At 44.1% G+C, this 27,360-nt stretch overlaps 1 protein-coding gene across 1 annotated transcript in view; it reads left to right on the forward strand.

The window, feature by feature from the left end:
* The window catches only part of Dpp6 (dipeptidyl peptidase like 6), a 671,863-nt gene that overhangs the window by 445,128 nt on the left and 199,375 nt on the right, over positions 1 to 27,360 (forward strand). Inside the window, exon 6 of the mRNA XM_036181185.1 lies at positions 20,350 to 20,402. Coding sequence (XP_036037078.1) covers positions 20,350 to 20,402 — 53 coding nt within the window. The remainder of the gene's footprint in view (positions 1 to 20,349; positions 20,403 to 27,360) is intronic.

The raw sequence follows: 27,360 nt of genomic DNA on the forward strand, positions 1-27,360 counted from the left end.
CTGTCCGCTGGTTTGGCCACGGCTGCTCCCTCTGTTAGTGGTTCCAGGACATAACTTTTGCCACCCTTTTAACCTCTCCACATATTTGTATTTAAAGTGTGTTTCTCAACAACATGTTGTTAGACCTTGCTTTTTCTTATTAATTTGGCAACCTCTGCCTTTTAAATGGGTTATTTAGATAAAGGATCTGCAAACTATGGCCCCGGAGCCAAATTCAGCTCACTGCCCAGTTCAGTGAATAAAATTGTATTGGAAGACATTGTGAGCATTTGTTGTTTGTTGTCTAAGGCTGGTTTTGCAGAGCCCGAGTGGTAATTGCAAACTGTAGCCTGCAAAGCCTGAAGCATTCACTGTCTGTCCCTTCCCAGGAAATGTCTGCTGATCTCTGGTGCAGACCGGTTCCCTCGGTGGTCTGCCCTAGGTCTGACATCTGCTCTTCCTCTCCCTCTGCTTCCCAGCTGCCCTCTAGGTTCAGTTTCTCTGTCCTAGCTGATCGCTGGAGTTGGTCATTGTTCAACCTCGTTTCTGCACTGGGCTATTAGCTTCTCTTTTGTTTCTCTATAGTCACTCTGTTGACAGTGAACATCTTTCATTAGTCATGGTTCACCTGTAAGTGAAACAGCACCTCATAGTGTAGTTAGAGTTTTCCTGCCTGGCCCAGTCAGGACAAATCTCTCTTACCCACCAGTCCCACAGTAGCTCAGACCCAACCAAGAAAGCACACAGAAACTTACATTGTTTACAAACTGTATGGCCGTGGCAGGCTTCTTGTTATCTACTTCTTCTCTCTTAAATTAACCCATTTCTGTTAGTCTATACTTTGCCACATGGCTCGTGGCTTACCAGTGTCTTTACATGTTGCTTTTTATGGCGGCAGCTGGCGGTGTCTCTCCCCAGCCTCTACTTCCCAGAATTCTCTTCTCTCTTGTCCCGCCTATACTTCCTGCCTGGCTATTGGCCAATCAGAACTTTATTTACACAGAGCGATATCCACAGCACTTCCCCTTTTCTTTTTTTTTTTTAAGGACGGTTTTAACTTTTACATAGTAAAATTACATATAACAAAACAATTATCAAGCAAGAATTATAGGTACAATATTAAAGAAGATATCCTATCTATCTTATATTTATGAGTCTAAGGTTTTATATCTAACTTATCTTTTATCATAACTGAGGAAATTATAACTATCTATTTTTTAACCATATCAAAGACCTCAGAAGGATATAATATTACCTGAGAACCAGGAGAAGGATGTAAGCATTTTTTAGGAGTCTTGTAAGAGTAGACAGAGACAGCTGGCAGCCTGGACAGTTACCTAATGTTCCTTTGTAAAGTTGGGGCATCTGTCTTTAGCCCACAGGGCTAGAGTCTCTTGGTCATTTTTTTCAGTGTCCTGTAGAATGTCTGACAGTTTCCTTTGTGAAGCAGGAACCTGAAGGACCATTTTGTCAAGCAAAGTTTAGTGGTCACCTTTCTATGGGTCTTGAATGTCCAGTCGATCAAGCAGTCCAGGCATGAACAGTTTCTTGTCCAAATGGCTATTTTTGTCAAGGTGAAGATAAACTCCATATGAAGTGTCTTTAATGTCCATCCTCCTCTCTGAAGTAAATTGGTGCTTCCAGGAGCAGACATGTCTCACTGTCCAGAAAGTCTAAATTTTAAAAATATTTTAAATGCCATATTCTGTAGACCTTTGAAGTGTTTGAAGATTACTTGTCTATCTGAAATATCTCTGTGTATATCTAGAAGACTTAACTAACATGGCTACGAGTATGATTATCATAGATGACTAATTATTAATCTATTTTTAATTATCCATTTCAATTTAAAATGAGCTGTACAAACGTAATACCTTAAACAAGAGTAGAAATATACACACAGTATAACAAAATTAACTTTAAGTTTGTACCATGACTAAAATCTATACCAATGTAAAACATTTTAAATGAGTTGTTGCTCTTTAGAAGTAAGTTCATTAATCGACCCTTTCATCCTATCATATCTATATCATTATAGACTCTAAACCTTCTCAGAGTATGTGCATCTCACTTTTTCATGATTGTCTAGCATCTCATTCCCAAGTGCGCTTAAATTCTGTAATATTGTTGTCATTGTTTTTAGAGAAGGAAAATCAACTATCTTTAAAGGAAGTATAAAGCTTTATGCTTTCATTTCTCAGTTCTTTTTGGAGTGCATGTGTCTGCGTGCATGTGTGTGTGTGTTCATGAGTGTATGTGCATGAGTGCATGAGTATGTGTGTACATGAATGTGTGTGTGCATGAGTGCATGTGTATGTGTAATGAATGTGTGTGTACATGAGTGAGTGTGTACATGATTGCGCGCATGCGCGCACGCGCACGTGTGTGTGTGTGTGTGTGTGTGTGTGTGTGTGTGTGTGTATGTATGTATGTATGAGTGCATGTGCATGTGCATGTGGAGGCCAGACAGTGATGTCAGGTGTGTCTTTGATCACTCTCCACTTCGTTTTTTGAGACCTGGTCTCTCACTGAACCTGGAGCTCACTGAGTTAGCTAGACCACCTGACCAGCAGTCCCAGGACCACTATATCTCTGCCTCCCCAGAGCTAGAATTAGAAGCTTTTTAAAGTATCTGGGTGCTGGGAATCAAAAGTCAGGTTGTCATGCTTTCTCAGCCCCCATCTCTTAATTCCTGTTGTTCGTTATGAAAAGAAATTTCCTCTGTTATAATTTTTCCTTCTGCCTGAAAAGTCTCTTTTTAATTTCTTATTCATTACTTACTTACTTACTTACTTGTCTGTTTAAAATGGAGTCTTGCTATGTTGCCCTGATTAGTCTCAAACTCCCAGGTAAAATGATTGCCTGCCTCAGCCTTCTGTATGCTGGGATTATTTACATGTACCATTATGGCAAGGCTTGTGGGAATAGCCCCTGATACTCTAAGGGGCTTTCACATGAGTCAGGACACAGCCTTCCAGCTTCATCCAGTGCCTGTTGGTGTTCCTATCTAAATTTTGTTGAACAGAGAAATCATATCTGTCCATGCAAAGAACAGAGCTTTTACCTTAAAGGGGATAATGGAGTTTATTCTGGAGACATTTTGAGTGACAATGGCCTAGAAATACAGATCTAGACACCATGGCCATGATAATTCTTATAAAAGAAAGCATTTAATTTGGGCTTGCTTCCAGTTTTAGAGGTTAGTTCATTATTACCATGGTGGGGAGCATGGTGGCACGCAGGCAGACATGGTGCTAGAAGAGTAGCTGAGTGTTTTACATCCTAATCCAGAGAGAGAGAGAGAGAGAGAGAGAGAGAGAGAGAGAGAGAGATATTGACTCTGGGCTTGGCATGGGCTTTTGAAACCTCAAAGCCCACTCATAATGACACACTTCCTTCAACCAGGCCACACCTTCTAATCCTTCTAATCCTTTGAAATAATGTCGCTCTTTGGGTTTATGGGGCCATTCTTATTCAAACCACCACAATCCCTAAAGATCTCTAATCTAACTTTTATTTCTGTCCTTTGAGACATAAATGTGTGTTGTATCTTCAGATGGTTCATTTTTTAGCATGCATATAAGTATTCTTATTTCACTTATTATAATATCATAGTGATTTATTTAAATAAAATGTCCAATGTTAACCAACCATTGAATATGTCATATTCAATTATAGTATATTGCTATACTATAATTATATTCATATTATAATTATATTCATATAGTATGTTACTATATTATAATTGAATATGAAGCATTTTTAAAATATACTTTGCTGAGTGTATTTGAAGGTCTTTCTCTCTCTCTCTCTCTCTCTCTCTCTCTCTCTCTCTCTTTTTTAATTAGTTCAGAAGCAAGAGAGTACCTATGTGTGGGTCATTAGTTCCCTTAAAACTATTAGTTAAGGTCCTCCGGTGATTATGGTTCCACTTGGCATAGTTTTCCTGGACCAACTCTAGTATGGGTTTGAAAAATCATCAGTTAAATTTAAGTTTTCATCATAATGAATTGTCATATCTTTTTATATGATATTTTAATGTAGTGACACTTTATGTTTTGTTACTAATACTGTTTGTTACTTTTCTGGTTTATCCTTATCAATTTTACATAAATTTACATATGTTTTATTCTCAAATACCTATGCTTGACTTTCTAGTTTCTTTCCTTTGCATATCTCTCTCTCTCACTTGTTAGTCTTTATTCTCATTGCCTTGTTTTTTCTGCTATCTTTTAAAAAATGTTTTTAATGATTAAACTTGTTCTGCATTGTTTAATCTCACCGCTACATATCTCTTATGTCTCCCCCACCCCTGCCCCACATACTTCCCACACTCTGGGTTGTTGTGAGACCTTTGATTTTAACCAGGACTGTCTACTGGCCATGAATTTGGAGCTGTGTCCATTGGAGCCCAGTAGGCACAACGTTTCAACTAAAGACGATGGCTATTCCCCAACCCAAGTTTGTCAGTCACAAGTAGTTGAGTGGGAGTGGAGGGCCCCTTCCTCTGTCTGTGATTAGCTCGTGACAGGCCCAGGGAAGGCAGCCACAGCTGCCGTGAGCTTATGTTTGCTATGGTCACATTGCCTGGCTCTTCTCCACATCTTCTAGCTCTTAGGCTTTTCCCCATCCCCCCATCTCCCTTTTCCAGTGTCCCCTGAATCTTCAAGAAGGTGATATAAATTCATATCATCTTTACAGTCAGTTTCTTTTCTAACTTTTGACATGAAGTGACAGTGCCTTAACTTTAATCTTTTCTCGTGGCTATGAGAACAGCTATCCAGGTCCCTCGGTCACTTCAGCTTCCTCCAGTCTTGACATGGAATGTCTTCTTACAATGTGTGCTAAGTATATATTTTTACATTATGGTGATTACTAATATCTTATTTTCAATACATATGTGTATGCTCTGGGGATCTTTAACCAAAAAAAAAAAAAAAAAAAAAACATTGATTTTCTAACAATGCAATTTGTAAGTTAAAATTATTTATGATAAAGTAATAATGTACTAATTGGTAAATTAATTACAAGTTATAAATTCATAACAGTCATATGCTAGCAATCAAAGCATATGCTGAAATAGACTTTACCTATATATTTGAGACTTCCTGGGTCTTCTACTTGATAAATTTCCAACACAGAGATGAATTCAGAATCCTTGAGTGGTATTCTAAAACTGTGCCCTAGGTTTTAGATGTAGCATTGAAATATAAGTTATAAACATTTTTATATTTTTGTTTGTTTGCTGAGGGGTGGCATTTGCCTACCATGGTGCACCTGTGGGGGTCAGAGGACAACTTAGAGGACTCAGTTCTCTCCTACAACATGGGTCCCACAGATTGAGCTCAGGCTTGGCAGTGGATGTTGTTGCCTGCTGAATCATCCCACTGGCCCTGAACGACTACATTTTCATGTGGTTGGCCTATCAGCTTTTGAGAACAACACCTTAAAATTTTGTAATTCTATAAGCTTTTGCTTTATGTGTTATAAGACTGTGTTGTTTCTTTACTTTGAGCAACTGTGTTAAATCTAAACACATTCTGAGTCCTGTTCTTGCTATTCAAAGAAAACACCTTCACTAGGAGGCCCATGGGCCCAGTCTCTAATACCATGGAGAGTTGAGCACCTATGGTTCTTTTGAGGTCACTGGATACAGTCTAATATTCAGGACTAATGCCCTATTAGGCAGCCAGAGGTGGTAGCTCAGCGCTTGAGTGACACATTCCCTCCTCAGTCTGGCATCTGGAGTCTGCCTTGTGTTAGACATCATGGTCTTTTAAGATGGCTTTGCTGTGCTTATTTATTCAATGGACATGTCTCCAGTGAAGGCAGTGACCACACATGGATTAACTGTTATTAAAAATATGACTACAGAACCTGGGAAAGCTGTTGCTGTCACTGGTGAATACAGCCTGCATTATTGATCTCATATGTATAACTTTTGAAAATGCAATTGTGTTGTCACCTTTGTAGAAAAGCATCCTGGTTTACCGTGTTGTGCAGAAATTAAAACAGCCATATTGGTCCAGAAACATCAAATTTAATTGTTCATCATTTGTACGGGGTCAACACATGGTATTAAAAGTATAAGGTCTTCTCTCTGTGGTTTGATTGCAGAATCTAATAAATTGTTCTCCAAATGATAAAAGAATGGAATGGCACCAGAAGATTCTGTGTACCCCTACTTCTAGGAAAGACCACTTTTGTCAGGTCAGGATTCTAGGTGGGAATCTCTAGGTGACATGAACATATAACTGGTCCTGGAAAGCTGGGACACCCATGGCTTGTAGCACAGAGGATGAACTTAAGCAATGGTGAGCCTGGATTTAAAACGTCATGTAGATAAAGAGGAAAGATAGTTTAGTGTCAGTTCTTACAAAGGTGAGGGGATTGGGAGTAAGAAGAAGCCCAGTACTAGATAAGCTGCTGAAACTCAAATGAACAAAGTCAGTGTCAGAGGGGTCAATAAAAGAAAAGTGAGCACCTGGGAACAAGAGACTCTGAGTCACAAGCAAATCTCTTCACTGGGCCATCCATGTAGGAAATCTCACAGGAAAGCCACTCACAGAAAAGAGCTTGCAGAAAAAAAAAATTACAAATATACAAACCTCTTGGAAGATGGCTGGGTAAAGGAAGAGCCCTCATCTCGCCCAAAATGTTCTTAAGGGACCAAACAGTATGTTCATACTTAACAGAACTCAGATGTAAATATTCAGCAGTGGGACTTTATACCCACCTCCCCCACCCTTTGCTGGGATTTTGTCCAACTGGAGCCTGTGGAAATCTTAGGAATGCTCAGTTGCTTTCAGTTCATATGTGTAGCCACTAGCTGAGCACTTACTCAGGAGGGCCTGAGTTCAAATCCACAGAACTCATGTAAAGAGTCAGAGGTAGCTGCCTGCATAGCTATAACCCAGTGATGGGGAGATCAAGGGCAGGGGATCAGAGGGAATGCTGGCTGCCACCCTAGCTCCAGGTTCAGTGAGAGACCCTGTCTCAAAATGGGATGGAGAAGAGAGCAGGATACCCAGCATCCTCCGTTGTGCTCCACATAGGTGCATGAATGCGCACGCGCGCACACACACACACACACACACACACACACACACACACACTTTAAAAAGCATTAAAAGGGTTCATGGCGCAGCCTAGTGGTAGAGTGCTGTCTAGCATGCATAAGGTCTGTGTTTGTCCCCCAGAACCACATATAGTTTCATAGTTCCAAATGTCTTCACCAGTCTTACCATGGCGTCTTAAACAGCGGAGCATTACTTTCAGCCAGAAACAGGGTGGGAAAGTACTTCAGGAGAGAAGAAAATGAACAGCTGCCTGATGCCATAACATACCCAGCATTGCATGGGGTAAAAAGAAAGGATGGCTTATGGTAGGAAGAAAATGGGGAAGGGTCAAAATCTACCCTTTGAGGTGCCTTGCTTCTGACGAGTCATGTGTTCTTTCTTGCAGCAGATGTGACCTCTTTAGCTGAGACTGTCTTCTTGGCTTCAGGCAGCACTTGATCTTTGCTGTTAAAATCTTACATTAGTGATACTTCAAATGCTATATTGAAATACAAGGAAAAGCAATCCCAATTTGTTTTTACACTATGTGTGTGTGTGTGTGTGTGCATGCGCGCAAGCGCAAGCACACAGACTCACACACACATGCATGCTTGCGTGATTCCATTTTTCTCTTCTGAAAATCTCTATTGTAGACTCTTGTTCCTGGGTGCTCACTTTTCTTTTATTGACCCCTCTTGACACAGACACCGTTCACTCGAGTTTCAGCAGCTTCTCTAGTATCGGGCCTCTTCTTACGCCCAATCCCCTCACCTTTGTAAAAATTGATACTGAACTATCTTTCCTCTTTATCTACATGGCATTTTAAATCCAGATTCGCCACCGGTTAAGTTCACCCTCTGTGCTACCATGGATCTGGTCGCCTGCTAGAGATGTAATTGCATTCTTCTTTATGTCACAGACGGGTCACATAGTTGACCATGCCCAGGGCTAATGACACTCATGGCCAGAGCCTTTGGCACCTCCAACTTCCAGCTCACAGGCTTTATAAGTGACATGACAGTGAATCATGCTGCCAACCACCTTGGCTAGGTTGGTGAGATCTTTGTGCCAGAAGATGCAGAATGGCTCTGGTGAAGGTCAGGACACTGCTGTGTACTCACACAGTCACTGTCCCTTGGGAGCTTGGGAGCTGGGAAGGAGCAGAAAGGCATCTTGTTTGCCTTTCACAAAACAGAGAGCACAGGTGTTCATATGACAAAAGGGAGTGGGGAGGGAGGGAGAGACAGACAGACAGAGAAAGAAATACAACTTGAAGCTCTGTGGATTACCCTGAGAGGTACTCTATGTCTTATTTCTGGAATTTTCGTTTTGTGTCCTGGTCTCTCATAGACATCCCTGAGAAGTGCCACTTTTGTACCCCTCAGCCAGCCCTGCATCCCAGGGCAGTGGCTGCTCTTGTTCCTGGCTGTGAGGAACAACACCCACACGTCATCTTGTGCACATTACTTACTGAACACCAAGACTTTATTCTGAGGTGACTGGAGAGTCACCAGCTGCTGTGAGAAATAATGAGAAGTCTCCCACTTACACTCTGAACTCCACTCCCCTGATGGAAACAGCTCACAGAGACACAAAGCAGCCACAACACAGACATTGATCCAGCCCTGGTCTTACTCAGATTTCCTGCTTACTGTGTGTGTGTGTGTGTGTGTGTGTGTGTGTGTGTGTGTGTGTGTGTGTGTGTGTATGTAACTGTGTGTAGTACATGTATACAGGTATGTGCATATGTGTGTTTGCATGTTTACATGTATGTATGTGTGTGTTTGCATGTTTAAGTATGTGCGTGTATATATCTGTGTGTGCATGCATGTATGTTTGTACATATGTTTAGTTCTGTGCAATTCCATCATTTGTGTAGGACCATTTGATTACATCCTGTTACTGTTTTGATGTGTCTCTCATCAAAAAGTGTGTGTTGAAAACATAGTCACCAGTGCAGCCATTTTAAGAGTGAGGCCTCACAGGAGAAGTTCCTGGGCAGATCCCTCATGAATGGATGAGTGGCAGCTCTCCCTCATAGTCTTCCCTACCTTCCTCCATGGGACAATGCAGAAGACCTACAGCACATTCCGAAACCCCCTCCAGAACTGTGACACGATACATTTATGAGCATTACAAGTTCCCCCATCTGTGGAATTCTGTTACAGCAGAGCTAAACAGATTAAGACACCACCACAGCCAATTCCCAGGGCAGCGGGACCCTGGCAGCCCTGGGACTGCCGTCACCAGTATCACTTTGTCATTTCAGAATGATCGTTATAGGCAGCCTCGCAGAGAAGTAACTCTTGAAGACTGGCTTTTGCACTTGGAGAATGACATGTCTCATGTGCACTTGGCATCACTAGGTGGCATCCCACAATCCCACAGCCTCTGCGAGGCAGCTGAGCCTCCACTGTAGACAGGTGTCTAGGTAGTTCACCTGGTAGTGATGCCTCTGTGGTCATTCATACGTGTTTTTATGTGACTGTAAGTTTCATTTCTATGAGATGCATCAAAGAATTCAGCGGTGTCTTCTGAACAGGACAGGACCACTGTGATCATGAACTCCACAGCAGCGGTGGTCAAATACATAAGAACTGCCCCAGATCAACATTCCGTATGGGGTGAGGGGCTCATGCGCTGAGGAGCTGTTGACAGTTGATGTCTTCTTGGGCAAAGGAAATCAATTTTCTTTAAGAATGCAGTCTCTAGTAGGTCAACCATGTTCCAGCAGATGGCTCCACACCCTTGAATACATGGGCAGTACAGATTGGACCAGTGGGCTGCAAGAGAAAAAAGACACAAGGCTGAGAAAAGTGGGGCCAGTGAAAGGGACCTGAGAGAAGGTGGTGGAGTGGATGTGGATGTCATCAAAATACATTGTGTGCATGCATGGAATTCTCAATGTATTCACATATATTTCAGAAAATTATGTGAAGGAGAATAAGGAAAAAGAAGAAATTATATAGTGTTGACTCTGAAAAAAAAAAAGAATTCAGTTTCTGAGTCATATGGTGAGCAGACATTTAGATTCTAAAGGAAACACCAGCTTCCACTGTCCACTCCACCTGCATGCATGCTGCAGGTCTTTTTCCTCCTCAGGGTCACTCCTGTTATTGCTGGATGTTTCAGCCACTCGGATGGAAGCTGCATTGGTCATGTGAGGTGCTATAACAAATTGCCAAAGGCTGGGTGGCTTATAACCAGCAGTCACTCATCACGGGTCTGGAAGCTGCAGGTTCACTATCCGCTGGCAGCAGCTCACCCAGCAGAACAAAGGCATAAGCTGTCTCGTGATACTGGGGACTGACCTCATTTGTGACAGTTTTCTGCCTTGATGGCCTCATGCAGTCCTAGCTACCTACCATTGACTCCCTCTCTGGAGGCCATCTTGTCACAGAGGAGAGGCAGAGAACAGTGCTTCAACATTGGAACGTGGGGGACAGATACAGCCTGTGTGCATGCTGTGCCACTTTGAATTTGCGTCTCAGAGTCTCTGCACTTTCTTCTGACTGTCAACCATGGGGGACAGAGCCCGGCTGCATTAGCCTTTCTCCGTAGCTGATGTGCATCACTGAAAGGGGGTCTTCCCCCGACCCCCAAAGCTAGCCAGGGTCTCACTCTGTCTAGAGTCCCATGTGCCTCACACCGGCCTTTATGGTCTCCTGATTCTCTCAGTCTTCTGATCAAATTGTTATTCCTAAACTGGTAACAGTTGGCGGACCAGCTCTTCCCACGCACCCCAGAGCCTCTTAATTCTAAAACACCAGACACAGATGAAGCTGAGTACCAAGTCCTCCATGATACAACTGGGGAAGATGGCACGGAGGACTGGGGGGGGGCAGCCATCACTTCTCACTGGGTCAACAGAGCCTCTGTAGCCACAGCAGCCAGTGTCACTCTCCCTCCGCTTGCCTCAAAAGTCCTTCTCCTCCCTCCTCCCTTCTCCCAACCTCTGTCCTAGCAGGCCTCCTCCCTTACTTAGTGCACCCCCTTCCTGCCACAGCCCCTCAGTGACCCCCAGATCCTCACTGCTCCTTTCTGATAGTCAGGCTACAGAATGAACCTCTCTTTGCTGCTTGGCCTATGTGAGTTTTAGTTCCCTGTTGTGGGTGGGATGGAGCACAGAGGAGTTGCAGTTTCTTTGCACAGGACACTGCCAGGATCCTGATGAAATGGAAAAAAAAAAAAAATCAGGGACAGGGCCTTCTGTCCTGTGGGTGTGTTTTCTGAAACCCCACCCCTTTTGCCAGGTGGTCCTTTGCTGTGAGAGAAACAGTTTTCCCTTGAATCCATGTCCTGGGTTTTGTTACCTTGAAAGCATTACTTACTTTTATTGTTGGTTTGTTTTCTCTGCCAGCATTGTCCAGCATTTGCTTTGAAACTTCTGCTTGGAATGACTTGGGTCCTTTATTGCCTGTGCTGAAGTGAATGGCAGCCGCTGAGCAATCACTAGAGACTGCAAACTCAATTCTCCTGGGAGGGAGTGTAAAAGGTTAATGTTGGATTTGGTTGGAGCATCCTCAGGTATTAGCAGTAACTAGCCAGAGCATATCTATGAGGAAGTCAAGTGGTAGAAGACTGGAAAGGCCTGGTGTAGCATGAATCTTAAACGGTCTTATTATTGAAAACAAATCCAATGCCAGGTATTGGGGTGAATGCAGGAAGATCAGAGAAGCAGAACAGGCCACAGCTAACCTCACCTCGCCAACTTCTCAGTCAATCCTGTTTCCTCAGACTGGCAGCCTCTGAGTCCTCATCTGGAATGAATCTCAGCTGAACTGCTGCTAAAAGTCTAAAAGCTTAACCAGCTCTAGTCCCTGGTTTTCATGCCTTATATACCTTTCTGCTTCTTGCCATCACTTCCTGGGTTAAAGGTGTGTGTCACCATGCCTGGCTGTTTCCAGTGTAGCTTTAAACTCACAGAGATCCAGATGGATCTCTGCCTTCAGAATGTTAGGATTAAAGGTGTGTGTGCCACCATTTTCTGGCCTCTATGTTTATCTAGTGGCTGTTCTGTTCTCTGACCTCAAATAAGTTTATTAGGGTGCACAATATATTGGGGAACACAATATCACTGCAGCCTGGTGCTGAAGGTATTTCTGCCAGATACTTCCTGGAAACATGCCTTCCACAACATCACAAAGCAGGCAAGGCATGGCCATCATGGCTGCCTTCCAAGGTTTATGACAGTATGTAAACCAATTTCTTTCCTCAAGGGGCTGCTGTGAGGCTGAGCATGGCAGATACACATGGAGCCCTATAGGTGTTTCATGAAGTGGGGCCTGCCTTGGGTGCTGGTGTCACTGGAGTCCCCTGAGGGTGAGTGGGAGTCAGAGCTTGAAGGTACATTTCCCAAGGCCTTTCATTGTTCCTCTTGGGAGAGTGTTGAGGTCGGGTATATCTAACTAGGTACCAGGAAGTCTAGTGTCCTGCACATCTTTGTCACTAACAGAGTTCTGGGACCAAAGGCTCCTGTCACCTGTAAAATGATAAGAGAATAGGGGGTAATCTTTAGGGGACCTCTTGGTGGATAGTTCTGATACTTTATACCTATTCTGGGATTGCCAATGATATGTGATTGCCAACAGTATTGGGGAAAAAACAACCCTTAAAGCACCCCAAGTCATGTTGGTATATGACTTCCACACTTAGCAAAATCCCTTTCTAGATTCATTATTCATCATGGAAGGCATCAAAATCTTCCTAAATGAGCATTAGTTTGTATTAAATTAAAAATATTACAAATCCATTCTTCCCCCTCCCCCACCTTTTGGGTGACTACACACACACACACACACACACACACACACACATACACACACACACATGTTGGATGTTCTACTTAGCTTTCACTGTCAACTTGACATAAGCTAGAGTCACCTGAGAAAGGAGTCTCTATTGAAAGACTGCCCAGATCAGACTGGTGTGTGGGCATGCCTGTAGGTATTGTCTTGATTGTTAATCAATATAGGTGGGCTCAGGTGTGGGCGACACCATTCCCTAGGCAACTGGTCCTGGGCTGTGTAAAAAAGGCTAAGTAAGTATGAGCACGTGAGAAAGCCAGAGAGTGAGCCAGCAAGCAGCATTCCTCCATGATTTCTGCTTCAAGTTTCTGCTTGAATTCTTGCCCTGACTTCCATCAGTGATGGACCATGACCTGGAAGTATAAGCCAAATCAACCCTTTGTTCCACAAGTTGCTTTTGGTCATGGTGTTTACCATAGCAACAGAATGAAGTTAGAACACTATATGTCATTTTAGCATCTGTAAGGTTTGTTAAAGTGAGAAATCCATGGAGTCTACTTAAAGGGCAAAAGGATTTATTAAGAAAGGAAAACTCACAAGACAGAACAGAGGAATTGTTGCAGGGTCCTGGAAAAGTGAGGCATGGTCCACGCTGTTCTTCTGCCTGAGACTGTCCTAGCATCCAAGCCCCGACAAGGAAGTGAAGAAAGCAGCCTACATGCATCTCTGGTCTTAAGGGTCACCTCAAGCCACATCCTAGGGGCATGTACTTCAAGGTCATAGGTGTGTAGGACAGTTACCTGTTATATCTGGGGGGGGGTGCTTCAAGGTCATGGACAGAACACCTATCCACTACAGTGTGTTCTCCTTGAGCATACTCACAGTGCTGTGTGACATCATCAACATCTATGAATAGAATTTTTCACCATCATCCCCAGTGAAAACTCTGTAGACACTGGACAGTAGCTCTCCCCTACTTTGCCTCCAGCCCTGGGTACTAATCCAGATACTGATTTTTAATTTTTATGTATTTATTTATATTATTATTATGTGTGTGTGCACATGGCTGTGGCATGCACATGGAGGCCAGAAAAGGGTATCTGATATCCTCCTATGTTACTCTCTCTGCCTACTCCTTTGAGACAGGCTTCTTTTTTACCTGGGGTCCTTGTTTTTTCAGTTAGGCTGGAAACCAGCAAGCCCCAGCAATCTTCCTGTCTCTGCCTCCTTTGGAGGTTGGCAGAGTTATAGGCATATGTGAGATATCCTGCTTGTTATGAAGATAGTGAGATTGAACTCTGGTCCTAATGATTGCATAGCAAGTACTATTAACCACTGAGACATCTCTCCAGCCCCTAGATTGATTTTCATTTTCTATGAATATGCTCACTCTGTGGCCTCATGTAAGCAGAATCATGCATCAATTATCCTTCTGAGACTTGGTGCTCTTAGCATAACATACCCTCTGGTTTTCCCTCCCTCCATCCCTTCCTTGCTTCTTCCCCTTTATTCATCCCTTCCTTCCTTGTTTCCTTCCTTCCTTCCTTCCTTCTTTCCTTCCTTCCTTCTTTCCTTCCTTCCTTCCTTCCTTCCTTCCTTCCTTCCTTCCTTCCTTCCTTCCTTTCTTCTTCTTTGGTAGTCCTAGAGATTGAACACAACCTCTGAGCTATCTCTCCAGTTCTGCCCCAATCCCAGTTTTAAAGACAGCTTCCTCCAGCCCAAAGACTTTTGGAGAGAGGTGGGCTGGCTGTCAGCTTCCTGACATGCAGGTATGGCTACCTGGGGAGTCTGTTACTTGGTCTTATCAGAGTCAGAGTTTCATGGACGAGCCAGTGCCTCTGGGTTCAGGAACATCATGCTATCTGCAGAGCAGGACCTGTTCCTATGACCTCCATCTGACCATCTGGAGGCTTCAGGCCTTGGCTGAGTCTCTATGAACCTCCATATTGTCAGCACAAGTCAATTTCCCAAATGTACTTGGCTCTGAATGCTCATGAGCCTATAGCAACTCCCAGCAGTTTTTGAACGAATTATTTCTCAGCTTGTTCCCTGAGAGACCTTAGTAAGCCTCAGGAAAGAATTGGGTATCTTCACTTTTCTAAACTGATTCCATTGCTCTCAGTGTTTTTTCAAAATTGAATTCAGTCATGCCTAGATGTGCACATGGAAATGGTTCAGGCTTCTAAGGATATGAAATCCCCAGAGGTTTATGTCTCCAATGTACAATTATACATGAAGATTTTCAGATGACCTATCAAGAACTGCTCTGTACTTTAAAACATTGCAAAGGTTAATTTTGGTTTTCAACTTTGAACAATCTAGAATCTCCTGGTAAAAGAGCCTCAATAAAGGATTGGGCATGTCTTTGGGGGTTGTCTTAATTATGTTCATTGATACATGCAGACCCAGGGTAAAAGTAGGTGGCACTTTTCCTGGATTTGGATCCTGGACTGTGTAAGAGTAGACAACTAGCTGAGCACAAGCAGCATGCATTCCTTCTCTCTCAGCTCTTGACTTGATGTGACAAGCTGCTTCAAGTTCCTGCCTTGACTTCTCCACAATGATGGACTGTAGCATGGAATTGTGAAATGAATAAACCCTTCCCCACTTCATGTTGCTTTTGTCAGGGAATGTATCACAGCAACAGACAGGAAATTAGAACAACCATCCCCAAATTACCAACAATGCCTATTGTGGTGTTGAATGAAATGGAATTTTATTACATTGTTTGAGGCAATGACAAGACAAATCACTGCTTATATACATTAAGCATATGCACAAATTATTATCAAATGTTTTCTATCTGTAACCAGTTGGATCTATGGATGTGGCACCTGCCAATGTGAAGGGCTGAGTGCACTGTCTGCTGCAAACAACACTCTACTGTCTATAAGGTTAACATAACGGAAGTTCTAAAAGTCCTTTTGTTGTAAGAAAGTCAGATTTGGAAGAGAATTCAAGGGAATGTAAAGCACAGATCCACAAGGTTGTGGGTTGGAAGGAAGGAGGCTGGCATGGTGATGAACAAGCTTGGAAGATGGCCTTACTTGGCCCTAGTGATAATGAGCCCACTGTGGTTTCTGGTAGGTAGGGTCATAGCATTGTGAGCCCTATAGAGGGCAACCCTTTTGGTGTCTTCCAGCTGCTAGTGGTTGGCAATGGCTGGTGGTTCTTGGCATTCCACTTTTATGTGCACCATTGAGACCTCCCTCTTCCTACCAGGTATTCCCTGAGGCTCCCTGTGGCATCCTCCTTCAGTTTGCACCTGTGTCTCTGTCCATGTGTGTGTGTGTGTGTGTGTGTGTGCACACGCATGTAGAGAGAGAGGACTGGGTGGGTACATGTGCCACAGCACTTATGTGGAGGTCATAGGACAACCTCGCATGCCAAACATTACCTTCACCTTGTTTGACACATGATCTCTTTACTATTCATGGCTGCCTTGCCAGGGTAGCCCATCTGCAATCTTCTAGGAATTCTCCTGCCTCTGCTTCCTCTCATCTCACCGTAGGGATGCAGGAATTACAGGTGTATGCTACTATATTTGGCTTAACGGGATTCTGAAGATTCAGAGCCAGGTCTTCATGCTTGTGTGGCAAGTATTTGACTCACTGAGCTGTCACTGCACCCTTCTTTGTCCCTGTGCAAAGCACCCCAGTCATGGTGAAAGAGCCCCTGCCCTAATGCTCTTACTTTCACTTAGTGACCTGTATAAAGACAATTTTTTAATATGGCAATGGTAAGGGCCTCAGACAACAGGTTTCACAGTTCCTGGATAAACTCTGAAAAAGAGCAACTAAAGCCATTGTGGTCATGACACACAGGGAGGTACCAAGTAGATCTTCTAATCTCTCAGAGTGTGCAGCCCGTGTGCAAAACCCACCTGTTTCACAGAGTGTTCTCAGGTGTTATGTTCTTGGTACTGTCTCATCTTCCATCCCTCACTTTGTTAGGTGACCCACCCCATCACCTCCTTGATCCAGACATTGACACACACCTTTCTCCAGTGCACTGCACACAGCAGATGGCCAATGGACATTTATCAAATGTACTGATCAGTGTTCACTCACCCATCTTACCAAAAAATGTTTTAAATGCAGATCTCAGAGCTTGAGAGAAAAATTGGTGCTACTGAGTACTTTTCCTGTAGATTAAGTGATAGTTTCCATGTAGGTAGAAAGAGCTGGCAGTAGTCTCCTGGTCTGTAGGGAGAGCCATCAATGGTCCAGATAAACACAGAGAACTTGGGTCTTTCATAAGGCAGTCGTGGCTGGCAGAGACAGTGTGACTGATGGGACAGCCTCTCCAACCAGCATTGTGGTGGTGTAGAAACAGCCTTGGGTATGTGTGCACACCTGAAGCCCTGAGCTCACCTCCTTCTACATTATGCTACCTTGGGCCTTGATTTGTGACTCTGAGGCTGTTTCTTCATTTGAAAAGTGAAGCCAGGAAAGGCTGCTCCTATGACAAGCCTTGGTGGTTTGGATAAAAATGGCCAGAGTGTCCACCATAGGCTCATATATTTGAATGTTTGGTCCCAGTTGGTGGAACTGTTTGGGAAATATTAGGAGATGTGGCCACCTTGAAGGAGGTATGTCATTGGGGTGGGCTTTGAGGTTTCAAAAGTCCATGCCATCCCCAGGTTGATCTCTCTGCTTCAGACTTGTGGATGAGATTATCATGCCTGCCTGCCTGCTGTCATGGACCCTGCCAAGATGGTCATAACCCCGAAACTCCAGTAAACTTTTTTCTCATAAGTTGTTTTGACCATATTGTTTTGCAACAACAGCCATTGAAAGGTAACTAAGATAGAAGTTGTCATGAAGGTCAAGGTAAGGAATGCAGAAAGTCCTGAAGACTTGCAGAGTATTAGGAAGTTGTGTTTGTTTTTGCCTTGTGTCTCTACATGGCCTTTGCTGTGGGAAGTGTATGTGGGAGACAAAGAAGACAGCCAGCCAGCAAGAGAGACAATGTTGTTTTCTCGGGGAAAGTTAGCTGTGAGTCAACAGAAAGTTCTGGTAGAACGGCACAACAGAAGAGCAGCAAAGTAGGAAGGCAGATGCCAGGGTAAGGACAAGCTTGGGCTGCCAAGGACAGGACAAGGCCGTGAGCAGCCTGGGCTGCACAGCTCTGGAGGGCCTGCTCTCTCAACCCTTCCTTTGGACTTCTTCCTAATCATACTTTGACTGACTTCACCCGTTTCCAGAAGAGCCTCAGACCTATGACACAGCCACTAGAGTTGAAATGTCCCAGTGGGGATGAGAAGATGATTTAAAAAAAAAAAAAAAGGCCAGATGTCTTTAGCTGGGGTATAATAGTTGATCAGTCTCTTTTCCAGATAGTTTATGTCAGTTCCCAAGGATGTGTAATTTTCCTTGCTAGTGCAGACATAGAGATGAAAGTGGAAAGTTCTCCTGGTGCTTTCTTCTTTCCACAGTCTGTGTCAGGTGGTTTTTTTGTTAGCCTTTCCGTTGTCATTGCTTCAAGAATTGCTTGCAGAATTTCAGTGCCGTTTGGTGGCATATTGAAGGGGGACTGCAGAGATGGGTCAGCCAGGGCATAGGTGAGTTTCTGCCCTTGGTCCTAGGTAGGAACAAAGTCTACTGTGCATGATGTATGCACAAAGCTTTTCATATATTTCTTCATCTGGTGCTATCCTGGATTTTTCAGTTGGCAACAATGAACTTGGACTTGCAGTAAAGGGCTGAGTAATGCTTGTTGTTTCAAAACAGAACCACATCTCCCTACCCACTGCCATCCAGAATGCCAGCCTGGGTCCCATGTGTCTGGTTCAGGGATTTCAAGATCTCTAGAAGCACAATATTGTTGGCACTTAAACACTGTTTGCTTTCATATCTATCTGCATCTGTTTTTCTAAATAACTTCTGGTCCACTGTAATGCCCTGGAAGTTGGTTCAGTGGTCCATACCAGGTTCTGTGTTACTTTGGGGATGCTCTCTTCCATCAGCAGCAGCACAATTCACCCCCAGTGTTATGCATTGTATTCTCCATTCATTGTCCTCCTTCGTCTGCACATCTCTTACCTTTTATCTGAAAGAGTTCTGCTTTGGAATTAAAGTAGGATGGTAAAATACTGCATTAGCGTACTGATAAAGAGACAGCATCATGGCAGGGACTTTGATGATATTTCAAGCCCACCAGGCAGATTGGGGTTCGTTCTTACAGGTCTCAGAGGAAGGAGGACATTTTCACACAACTTGCTTGATAAGTGGTCGGCAGCCAGGCTGTCTCTGATTCCTGAAGAAGAGTAGTGGAGAGAATTCTGGGTAAGGAATGTGTGACTCTGAGGATGGGATGGAAGGGCACATTTAGTTAAGGTGTGCCCATTATATGAATAGGGGATGGGCCACTTCCGGCACTCCATGATGTCCTGGAGTCTGACAACTTGAAGTCTGTAAACTTTCTTGAGGGCAGGACAGAGAGAGAATGATGACCACCATTCTCTGGAACTCAGGAACCTGGGGAGTGTGTTAGGGATTAGACATTCATTCTTGGACCAGCTCTCAACAGGCTTGCCATTTCCTCTACAGCAGCCAGGAGAAAAAGGCTGCTGCAGATGGGCATGGCTTGATCAGCCCATAGCTCAAAACCTAGCATCCTTAGAAAGTTAGCTTCATGTGCTAGCTGCCAGGAATCCCTCAGCACAGGGCATCTGCCCTCAGGAGTTCCCCAGGTATAAGTGGGGGTGAACTAGGCTCTTAATCTACCCTAGAGAAGGGGCTCTCTACAGAGCTGGAGGGGCATGCTGACATTTCCCAAGCTGCTGTATCTCCCTTTCTCATGGGTCCCCACTTGAATTCTCTTCACTGTTTACAGATTAGGAAATATTCTCCTGCCTCAAAAGATCAAGAGAGACCTCCCTAATGTAGGGGCTCCTGAAGTTTGGAAACTGCTGGTGTCCTGCCCTCTCTGTTTTTAACACCAGCTGCTTCTAACTCCCCTCTTGCGGTGAGCCCTGGTTGACCCCTCTCGGAAGCCAGAAAATGTCCCTCAAATTGGATCACAAGTGGAGAGTGTGCCCAATCTCGCCTCCAGTTCCATGCTCATTGCAGACCCAGAGTTGAGGCCCCAGGGGACCCCTGGCCATACTCTGCAGGAACTTCAGAATTTCAACGGCCTTTTGCCCTGCCAGGTCTCACCGACCATGTCCAATGACCACAGGCCCCCATTAGTTCTGTGATGTATTTAGTTTAGATGGAAACACAGACTCCTAACTTAATCAGGTCTCACTGACCATGTCCAATGAGCTCCAATGACCACAGGCCTCCATTAGTTCTGTGATGCATTTAGTTTAGATGGAAACACAGACTCCTAATTTAATCACTAAGCAGGTAGCCATGGAGATGACATCAAGCCCTTGGCTGCCTGATAAACCTAGTGAATGGTGGAAGTACTGCAAACCGGGTATGCAAATTGTTGTCACTAAGGCTTTGCCTGCAGGTCTCTGCCTAGGCTGCCTCTGGTGTTCCTTAGGATTCTGAAATTTGAAAACCAGGAATCACAGCCTTGGTCTCAGTACTCTCTTTTCCTTCTCTCTCTTGCAGGTATATCAACACTCCCACACTGGATATTACGTCCTGAGCAAAATTCCTCACGGGTAAGATGGTTCTTTCTTTTTCTCTCCCTTGGAAATCTGCAGAACAAAGTGAGACAGAGGACGCTGAGGCTCTGCCCAGCCTGTAGGGCAGGAATAGGACACCATGGATCAGAAAAGCCCTGTGGCTCTTCTTCTGATAACCAGACCAAGTTAGCAGAGGTTACTTAGTCCAACTGCTGGCACCTCTGGGAAGCCTCCTCCCCTAGAGCAACGCTGCCCACTCCCTGCTCTGATTCTGTGGAGCAAGATCACCTGTGCCTCCACATGGGGTGTGCATGCTAGATGGGACCCAGCTCTCGTAGGCAGGCCCTTGGCTCTATCCTCACTAATGGGAAGGAAGCCCCTTGTGTCCCTGCATGGCATCAGAAACAGCTTCACGATGGTGAGTGAACAACTGTGGCCACAGATTCAGCAGTGCCTTGAGAATGGAGCCAAAGGAATGAGTCAGTCTTGGTCATAGGAAGAAAGAGCTGGCTCTGCCCAGCAGTCCAAGGGTGGTGTATGTTCGTGGTTCACACTCTTCACTGGTGTAATTGTGTTCCCAGAAGCAAGTTCTAGGTGCTTTATCAGACCATCCAGCCTCCTGCTGTTTCACGGCCTTGATTATCTTGATAAGCCTACCTGGTCTCTCCAAGTACGGAATCTAGGGACATAAACTCGACTGGCAAGGCACTTGCCTAGTGTGATGAATTAAGCTCTGGGTTCAGCCCCAGCACTGCATAAACCTGGCCTGGTGACACAACCCTGTAAATCCTGTAATCCCAACACTTGAGACATGGAGGCAAGAGGATCAGAAGTTCGAGGTCAGCCTGAGCTACATAGAGTTTTGCAGTCAGCCTGTGCTACATGAGACCCTGTCTAAAAGAAAATACAAAATACACAGCTTAAAGTCCAAGGGCACACATGAAAAAGAAGCCATGAGCAGGAGTGTTGACAGATTTTTCAGCTCCAGGTAGGCACATTTCTTTATATATTAGTGATATAATTATATTACCTAGCCATTGAGCCCCACAGGCTAGGACACCAGTAAGTTTGGTGAAGCCATTGGCTCAGGTTAAGAGGCAGCTGCAGTGCTGACCTTGGAAAGCCCACAGGCGTGACTTTGCTGTTTGTATATTTTCCCTTTCTCTCTCTTCTCTCCCTATTCCTCCCTCTGCCCCCACCCTACCCCTGAGTCTCCATCCTTTGTTTCTGGGCATCTTGGTTGGTCCCAGCCTCCCATCGTCTCCTGCATTCCCTTCTGTGCTCTCTCTCCGGCCACAATGCTCTCTGAGAAGGCTAGCCACTCAGGGCTTGTCCTGAAAGAGATAGACCTGTGCTGTCAGCCTCATCTGGCAGCTTCTTCTGCAAATGTTGAGGTTGAGACACAACATTTCCCTGGCAGACTTCAATAAACAGCAGGAGCTGCTAAAACTGTATTGTTCTGGAAGAGAGATTTAGCCACAGCATGAATGTTTAGACTGCTGTCTGTTTTACGTGAAGCTTGGGTAGAATGAGGGCATGTCCTTTGAAAATAAACATGGCAGAAGTAACTTCATTTGGACTGCAGACAAAGAGGTGCCTGCATGGAGATAAAGACAAGAATGTGTTTGACAGGGGCTGTAGGTTTAGTCACTGCATTAAACTAAAGAAACCAAAAGTGACTGTACCTACTTAAAAGAATATACCCATGGTCAGGGGAGATGGTTTTGTGGTTAAGAGCACTTGCTGCTTTTCCAGAGCACTGAAATTCGGTTCCCAGCACCTACATCTGGTGGCTTACAACTGCCTGTCACTCCAGCTCCAGGGTACCAAGCTTCCTCTTCAAGCTTCTGTGTGCACCTGCACTCACATGACATACACACACAGAAACACACATAAGTAGGTATAATTTAAAACAATGACATAAATCTTTAAAAAGTGAAGCATTTGCAGGAATCTTTCATTAAAGCATATCACAGCAGATGTTACTCAAGAAATAGGAGTCATCTTACTCACCTTAAAGCAGACAGACATCCTCAAAGGTCACGGCACACAAGAATAAAATGATACCTTGAGACTCATTCCCCATTCGGGGAGCAATAAATGTGTGGAACATGCTGGATATTTCATTCTGTCTTACATAAATTTATGAAGCTCAAGGTTCCGCACACAGTTTACACCTGACATATTAAGATTTTACTGCATTGGAGAGGATTTAAGAGAAATGGATTTCAAGAATTTTGTATGAGTGTTAGGTAAAGCAGCTGGCAAATCTAAGGGTGGTAGAGAGGCTGGGCTCTGGGCCTATCTACTGACAGCCTTGCCATTATTCACTTCCTACATGAGCCCAATACCAGTGAGCAACTCTAGGCGTGTGTGTGTGTGTGTGTGTGTGTGTGTGTGTGTGTGTGTGTGTGTGTGTATGTATGCACGCACATTGAGGGTGAAGGTGTGTGAGAGAGTGCATGTGTACATGTGTGAGCATGCAGGTGGAGGACAGAAGTCAGTTTCAGCCACTATCCACCTTGGGGTTTTTTTTTTTCTTGAGACAGGGTCTCTCAGTATCTTACCAAGTAGGCAATGAACCCCAGCAATCTGCCTATCCCCGCTCCTCCTCAAACCTGGTATTGCAATCCTGTACCACCATGCTCTCAGGCTTACAAAGCAAGCACTTTCACAAGCCTCCCTGGACTCTGCTTTGGGTATCCCTAACTAAAAATAGTTGTATTGGTCACCATCCTGTACTGATTGTGCTCTGTGAATCTTGGCCCCAGTACCTTAAATGTTAAGCGTTAAGCTTTTGGTATTCTTATCAGTATGTTAAATGAGAGCCCAGAGAGGCTGAGTCACCCACCCAGCACCTCACAGCTGGAATCTCAGTGTCCCTAATGTCACCCCTTTGGAGGAATTCAAAGACAGGTCTGATATAACCTTGCAGAGTACAGACATTAGAGCTGTAGACATCAGATCTTTAGTGATGCCGGGTTTGGTTATCTCCTATGGATTCACACAGAATGGACAGATTGTTCATCCATAGCCGCTACTGAGTGCTGAAGCCAGCATCCCGCCCTTCCTTCACTTTAGCCCACTCTGGGTCCACTGAAAGACATCATTCCATCTTCCCAAACCTTCTCTTTTTTTGTCCTTAGATCCCTGGCGGGAAATTCATGCACTAACCAGTTTCTGATGCTGTCAGAGTCTCATCGGGTTTGATGGCATGATGGATTTCTGATCTGAGCCAGCTTTCAGTCTGTAGCTTTTGCAACCTCAACTTTCAAAAGGTTCCTTCACACAGGAATTACATAGCCTGGGTTCTTATAGTTTATGTTTCTAATAAGTTCTAATAGAAGATATGCACATTTACCTTATAAAACCCAAAATATCTATTAAAATATTTCAATTTACATTACTCATTTACAAAAATGAGAGTTGTTCTTTGGTGTTTGGAGGACTAAAGGTTTATTTTTAATGTGTGTGGATGTTTGCCTGCATTTCTGTATGTATACCACACATGTGCCTAGTGTCCCTGTTGATCAGAAGGCTTCAGATCTCCTGAAACTGGAGTTACAGATGGTTGTGAGCCACCATGTGGATGCTAGGAACCAAACTTGTGTCCTCTGCAGGAGTAGCCAGTGCTCTTAATCACTGAGTCATCTCCCCAGCCCATGGGTTTGGGGTGTTTTGTTTTGTATGATAGGATCTTATATAGTCCAGGTTGACCTTGAGCTTGCCATGCCTTGAATTCCTGAACCCCCTGACTCTCTCTGTCTTCCAAGTGCTGGAGTGATGGGTGTTCAGCACTGTGCTGGGATAAGTTTCCCTTATCCCACACAGATCCTTACTTGTCCCACACATTTCCACATTTCCTTCCAGCATTCCTCCTTTTGTGTTCCAGCCAGAGGTCATCCCAAATTCAGAATGAGAGTGTCTGTCATTTCTAACTTGAATTTTTAACCAGCCACAGAAGGGTCAAGCTAATGTTTCAGTGCCCTCCAGTTCTTGATGTCATTCCTATTTAACAAAAGCCAAAAGAGATGAAGAGATTGGGGTGCCTCTCTGTCTCTACTCTGTTGCATATCCCTAAATCATGCTTTGGCCTCTCTCTCTGTTGCTGGAGCCAGAGAGAACTCAAATTCATAATGAAGCAACAGCTACAATGAGGGTTTCAGACAGCCCAGCCTACATCAATCCAGCACCGAGTGTCTGTGGGTAGGTCTGTTTGACTTTCCCTTACCAAGTTTTTAAGAACTATATTCTTGAAGGACATGTGTCTTTTACCTGCATTGTTTACTTAAATAGGAATAAAGAGGTAACATAAGGCATTTCACTAAAAATTTTTATGTCAGAATTTCCATTCAATAAGGCAACTTTCCACAGTGGATATTAGCCGCACACTGCTAGAAAGATGGCTCAGTGGTCAAGAGCACACACTGCTCTTCCAAAGGACCTGAGTTTGGTTCCCAATACCCACATTGGGAGGTTTATAACCACCTGTAACCCCAGCTCCAAGGGATATGATGCCCTCTTCTGGCATCCACAGGAAATGATATGCACATGTACATAGACACATAATAAAACTAAAAATAAAAATCATTTTTAGAATTTTTTCAAACAAGTTTTGGTACAGTTTATCTCCTCAACATTTTTCTGGCATGATTCTTTCCTTGAATTTGTTCTATCTTTGGACTTAATTCTTTAAAAATGTGTGTGTGTGTGTGTGTGTGTGTAAAACAGAGAGAGAGAGAGATAGGGAAAGAGAGAGAGAGAGAGAGAGAGAGAGAGAGAGAGAGAGAGAGAGAGAGATTGATTAGGGTCATCCTGAAAGTCCCACAAAGAAATGAAAAGATCAACACTTCCTGTAGCATAAATAAATTTAATAAAACTGAGCAGTAACTTCATCAGGAAGCACTGACACTTTGGGGGTCTGAAAACTCAGAGGCTAACTAAAATGTGTATCAAAGATATTATATAGATGACAGGCTATCTTCTGTGGATAATAGTGTCCTAACTTTGCTCAAGCACAAAAACTATATTACTTTAGAATTGGACTTGCCTTTTTTTTATGTGTTTTAATTTTATACATCAGCCATGGGTTCCTCTGTCCTCCCCCCTCCCGCCCCCACCCCTACCTTCCCCCCAGCCCCTCCCCTCCATTCCCATGTCCTCCAGGACCAAGACACCCCTGGGGATTCATTTAAACCTGGTGGATTCAGTACAGGTAGGTCCTGTCCCCTCCTTCCAGGCTGAGCATGTGTTCATGTGTAAGCCCGAGGTTCCAAACAGCCAGCTCATGCACTAAGGACAGATCCTGGTCCCACAGCCTGGATGCCTCCCAAACAGTTCAAGCTATTCAGTTGTCTCACTTATCCAGAGGGCCTGATCTAGCTAGGGGCTCTTCAGCTGTTGGTTCATAATTCATGCGCTTTCTTTCGATTGGCTATTTGCCCCTGTGCTTTTTGCAATCTTGGATTCAACAATTCATGCTCTTGCAGCCCCTCCTCTTTCTCAACAGTTAGACACCTGGAGCTCCACCTGGCTTTTTAAAGCCACGATGTATTTGATAAGGAACTGAGTCACAGGTCCTCCTGCCTAGATCTTCTCACTCCCCTGGTATCCTGGGGTGCACAAGGATTTTATTTATTTAGGAAGTGGGTGGTCCCTGAGAGACAGCCTAGCAGCACACACAGGCATCCACAACTTCAGCTTTTCAGTGACAGGAATTCCAAGGTCAACAGTAGCTGGAGAATTTTTGGTCCTGCCTGGCCCACAGTCAGGACAAATCTCTCTCACCCGCCAGTCCCACAGCCACTCAGACCCAACCGAGTAAACATACAGAGACTTATATTACTTATAAACTGTATGGCTATGGCAGGTTTCTTGTTTCTACTTCTTCTATCTTAAATTAACCCATTTCTATTAGTCTATAAGTTGCCACATGGCTTGTGACTTACTGGTACCTTACATCTCGCTTGTCATGGCGGCGGCTGGCAGAGTCTCTCTGCCTCACTCTTCCACTTCCCAGAATTCTCTTCTCTGCTTGTCCTGCCTATACTTCCTGCCTGGCTACTGGCCAATCAGCATTTTATTTATACAGAGCGATATTCCCAAAACTTCCCCCTTTAAAAAAAAAAAAGGAAGGTTTTAACTTTCACATAGTAAAATTACAAATAACAATACAATACAATTATCAAGCCTCACCCCATTGGCTGTCTATCTCTGCTTTCCTTTCATTTCATGGATCTTGGTTTCATATTTAAGAGGGGGGGGAGTAATGCCCATGCTCAGCCTCTGGAGAACTAAGGACAGGAAACACAGTATAGGTCAGAAAATACTTGTTGAAATGCTACATTATTATTAACACTGCATTAAACAACAGAACTCAGATGAGCCCAGACTCTCCTTGAACTTGTCATCCTCCTGCCTCGGCCTCCCGACTGCTATGAGTGAGGGCTAGCACATTTAGGCTTGGCTGCTGTGCTTGAGAACTGGAAATTGTCAAATTGTGTAACCACACTTGATAAAGTAACTCTGAGTATTATCTTGATTCTGAGAAGTAGATCTTCCTTCCAAAATCTAAGAAGGAAGATGGGCAACTCAAGGCTGCACTGAGCTGAGCCTGGTGGTGACTCAGTCAGTTTTCTTTTAGTTTATTCTCCGAGATAAGACATGAAGAGACGTTTGAGGCCTGGTAAAGCCATCCAGCGTGGCCTCTGCAGTGCGTCCAGACTGGCTAGAATGTGAGCACCCACCCAGGGGACGTGGGCAGCAGCAGAGTTGGGTGAATTTTGGGATGTGCTTAGAGAATGAGTGACTTGAACCCCAACCTAGTGTAGTTGCTCTGCGTGATAAAAACACTCAAGACACGTTGAGCATAAGAGAGATGTTATAAGCTCTTATCAAGGCTTAGCACTTGTTCATAGAGTAGATGAGCAGCTTACATTCAGATAGGGGTTTGGGCAGTGTGGGCTCCTGTAGACATGGGCCATGGGAGAGTTCA

The sequence above is a fragment of the Onychomys torridus genome, chromosome 3 (assembly GCF_903995425.1).
Source record: "Onychomys torridus chromosome 3, mOncTor1.1, whole genome shotgun sequence".
In the NCBI taxonomy this organism is placed as follows: domain Eukaryota; kingdom Metazoa; phylum Chordata; class Mammalia; order Rodentia; family Cricetidae; genus Onychomys; species Onychomys torridus.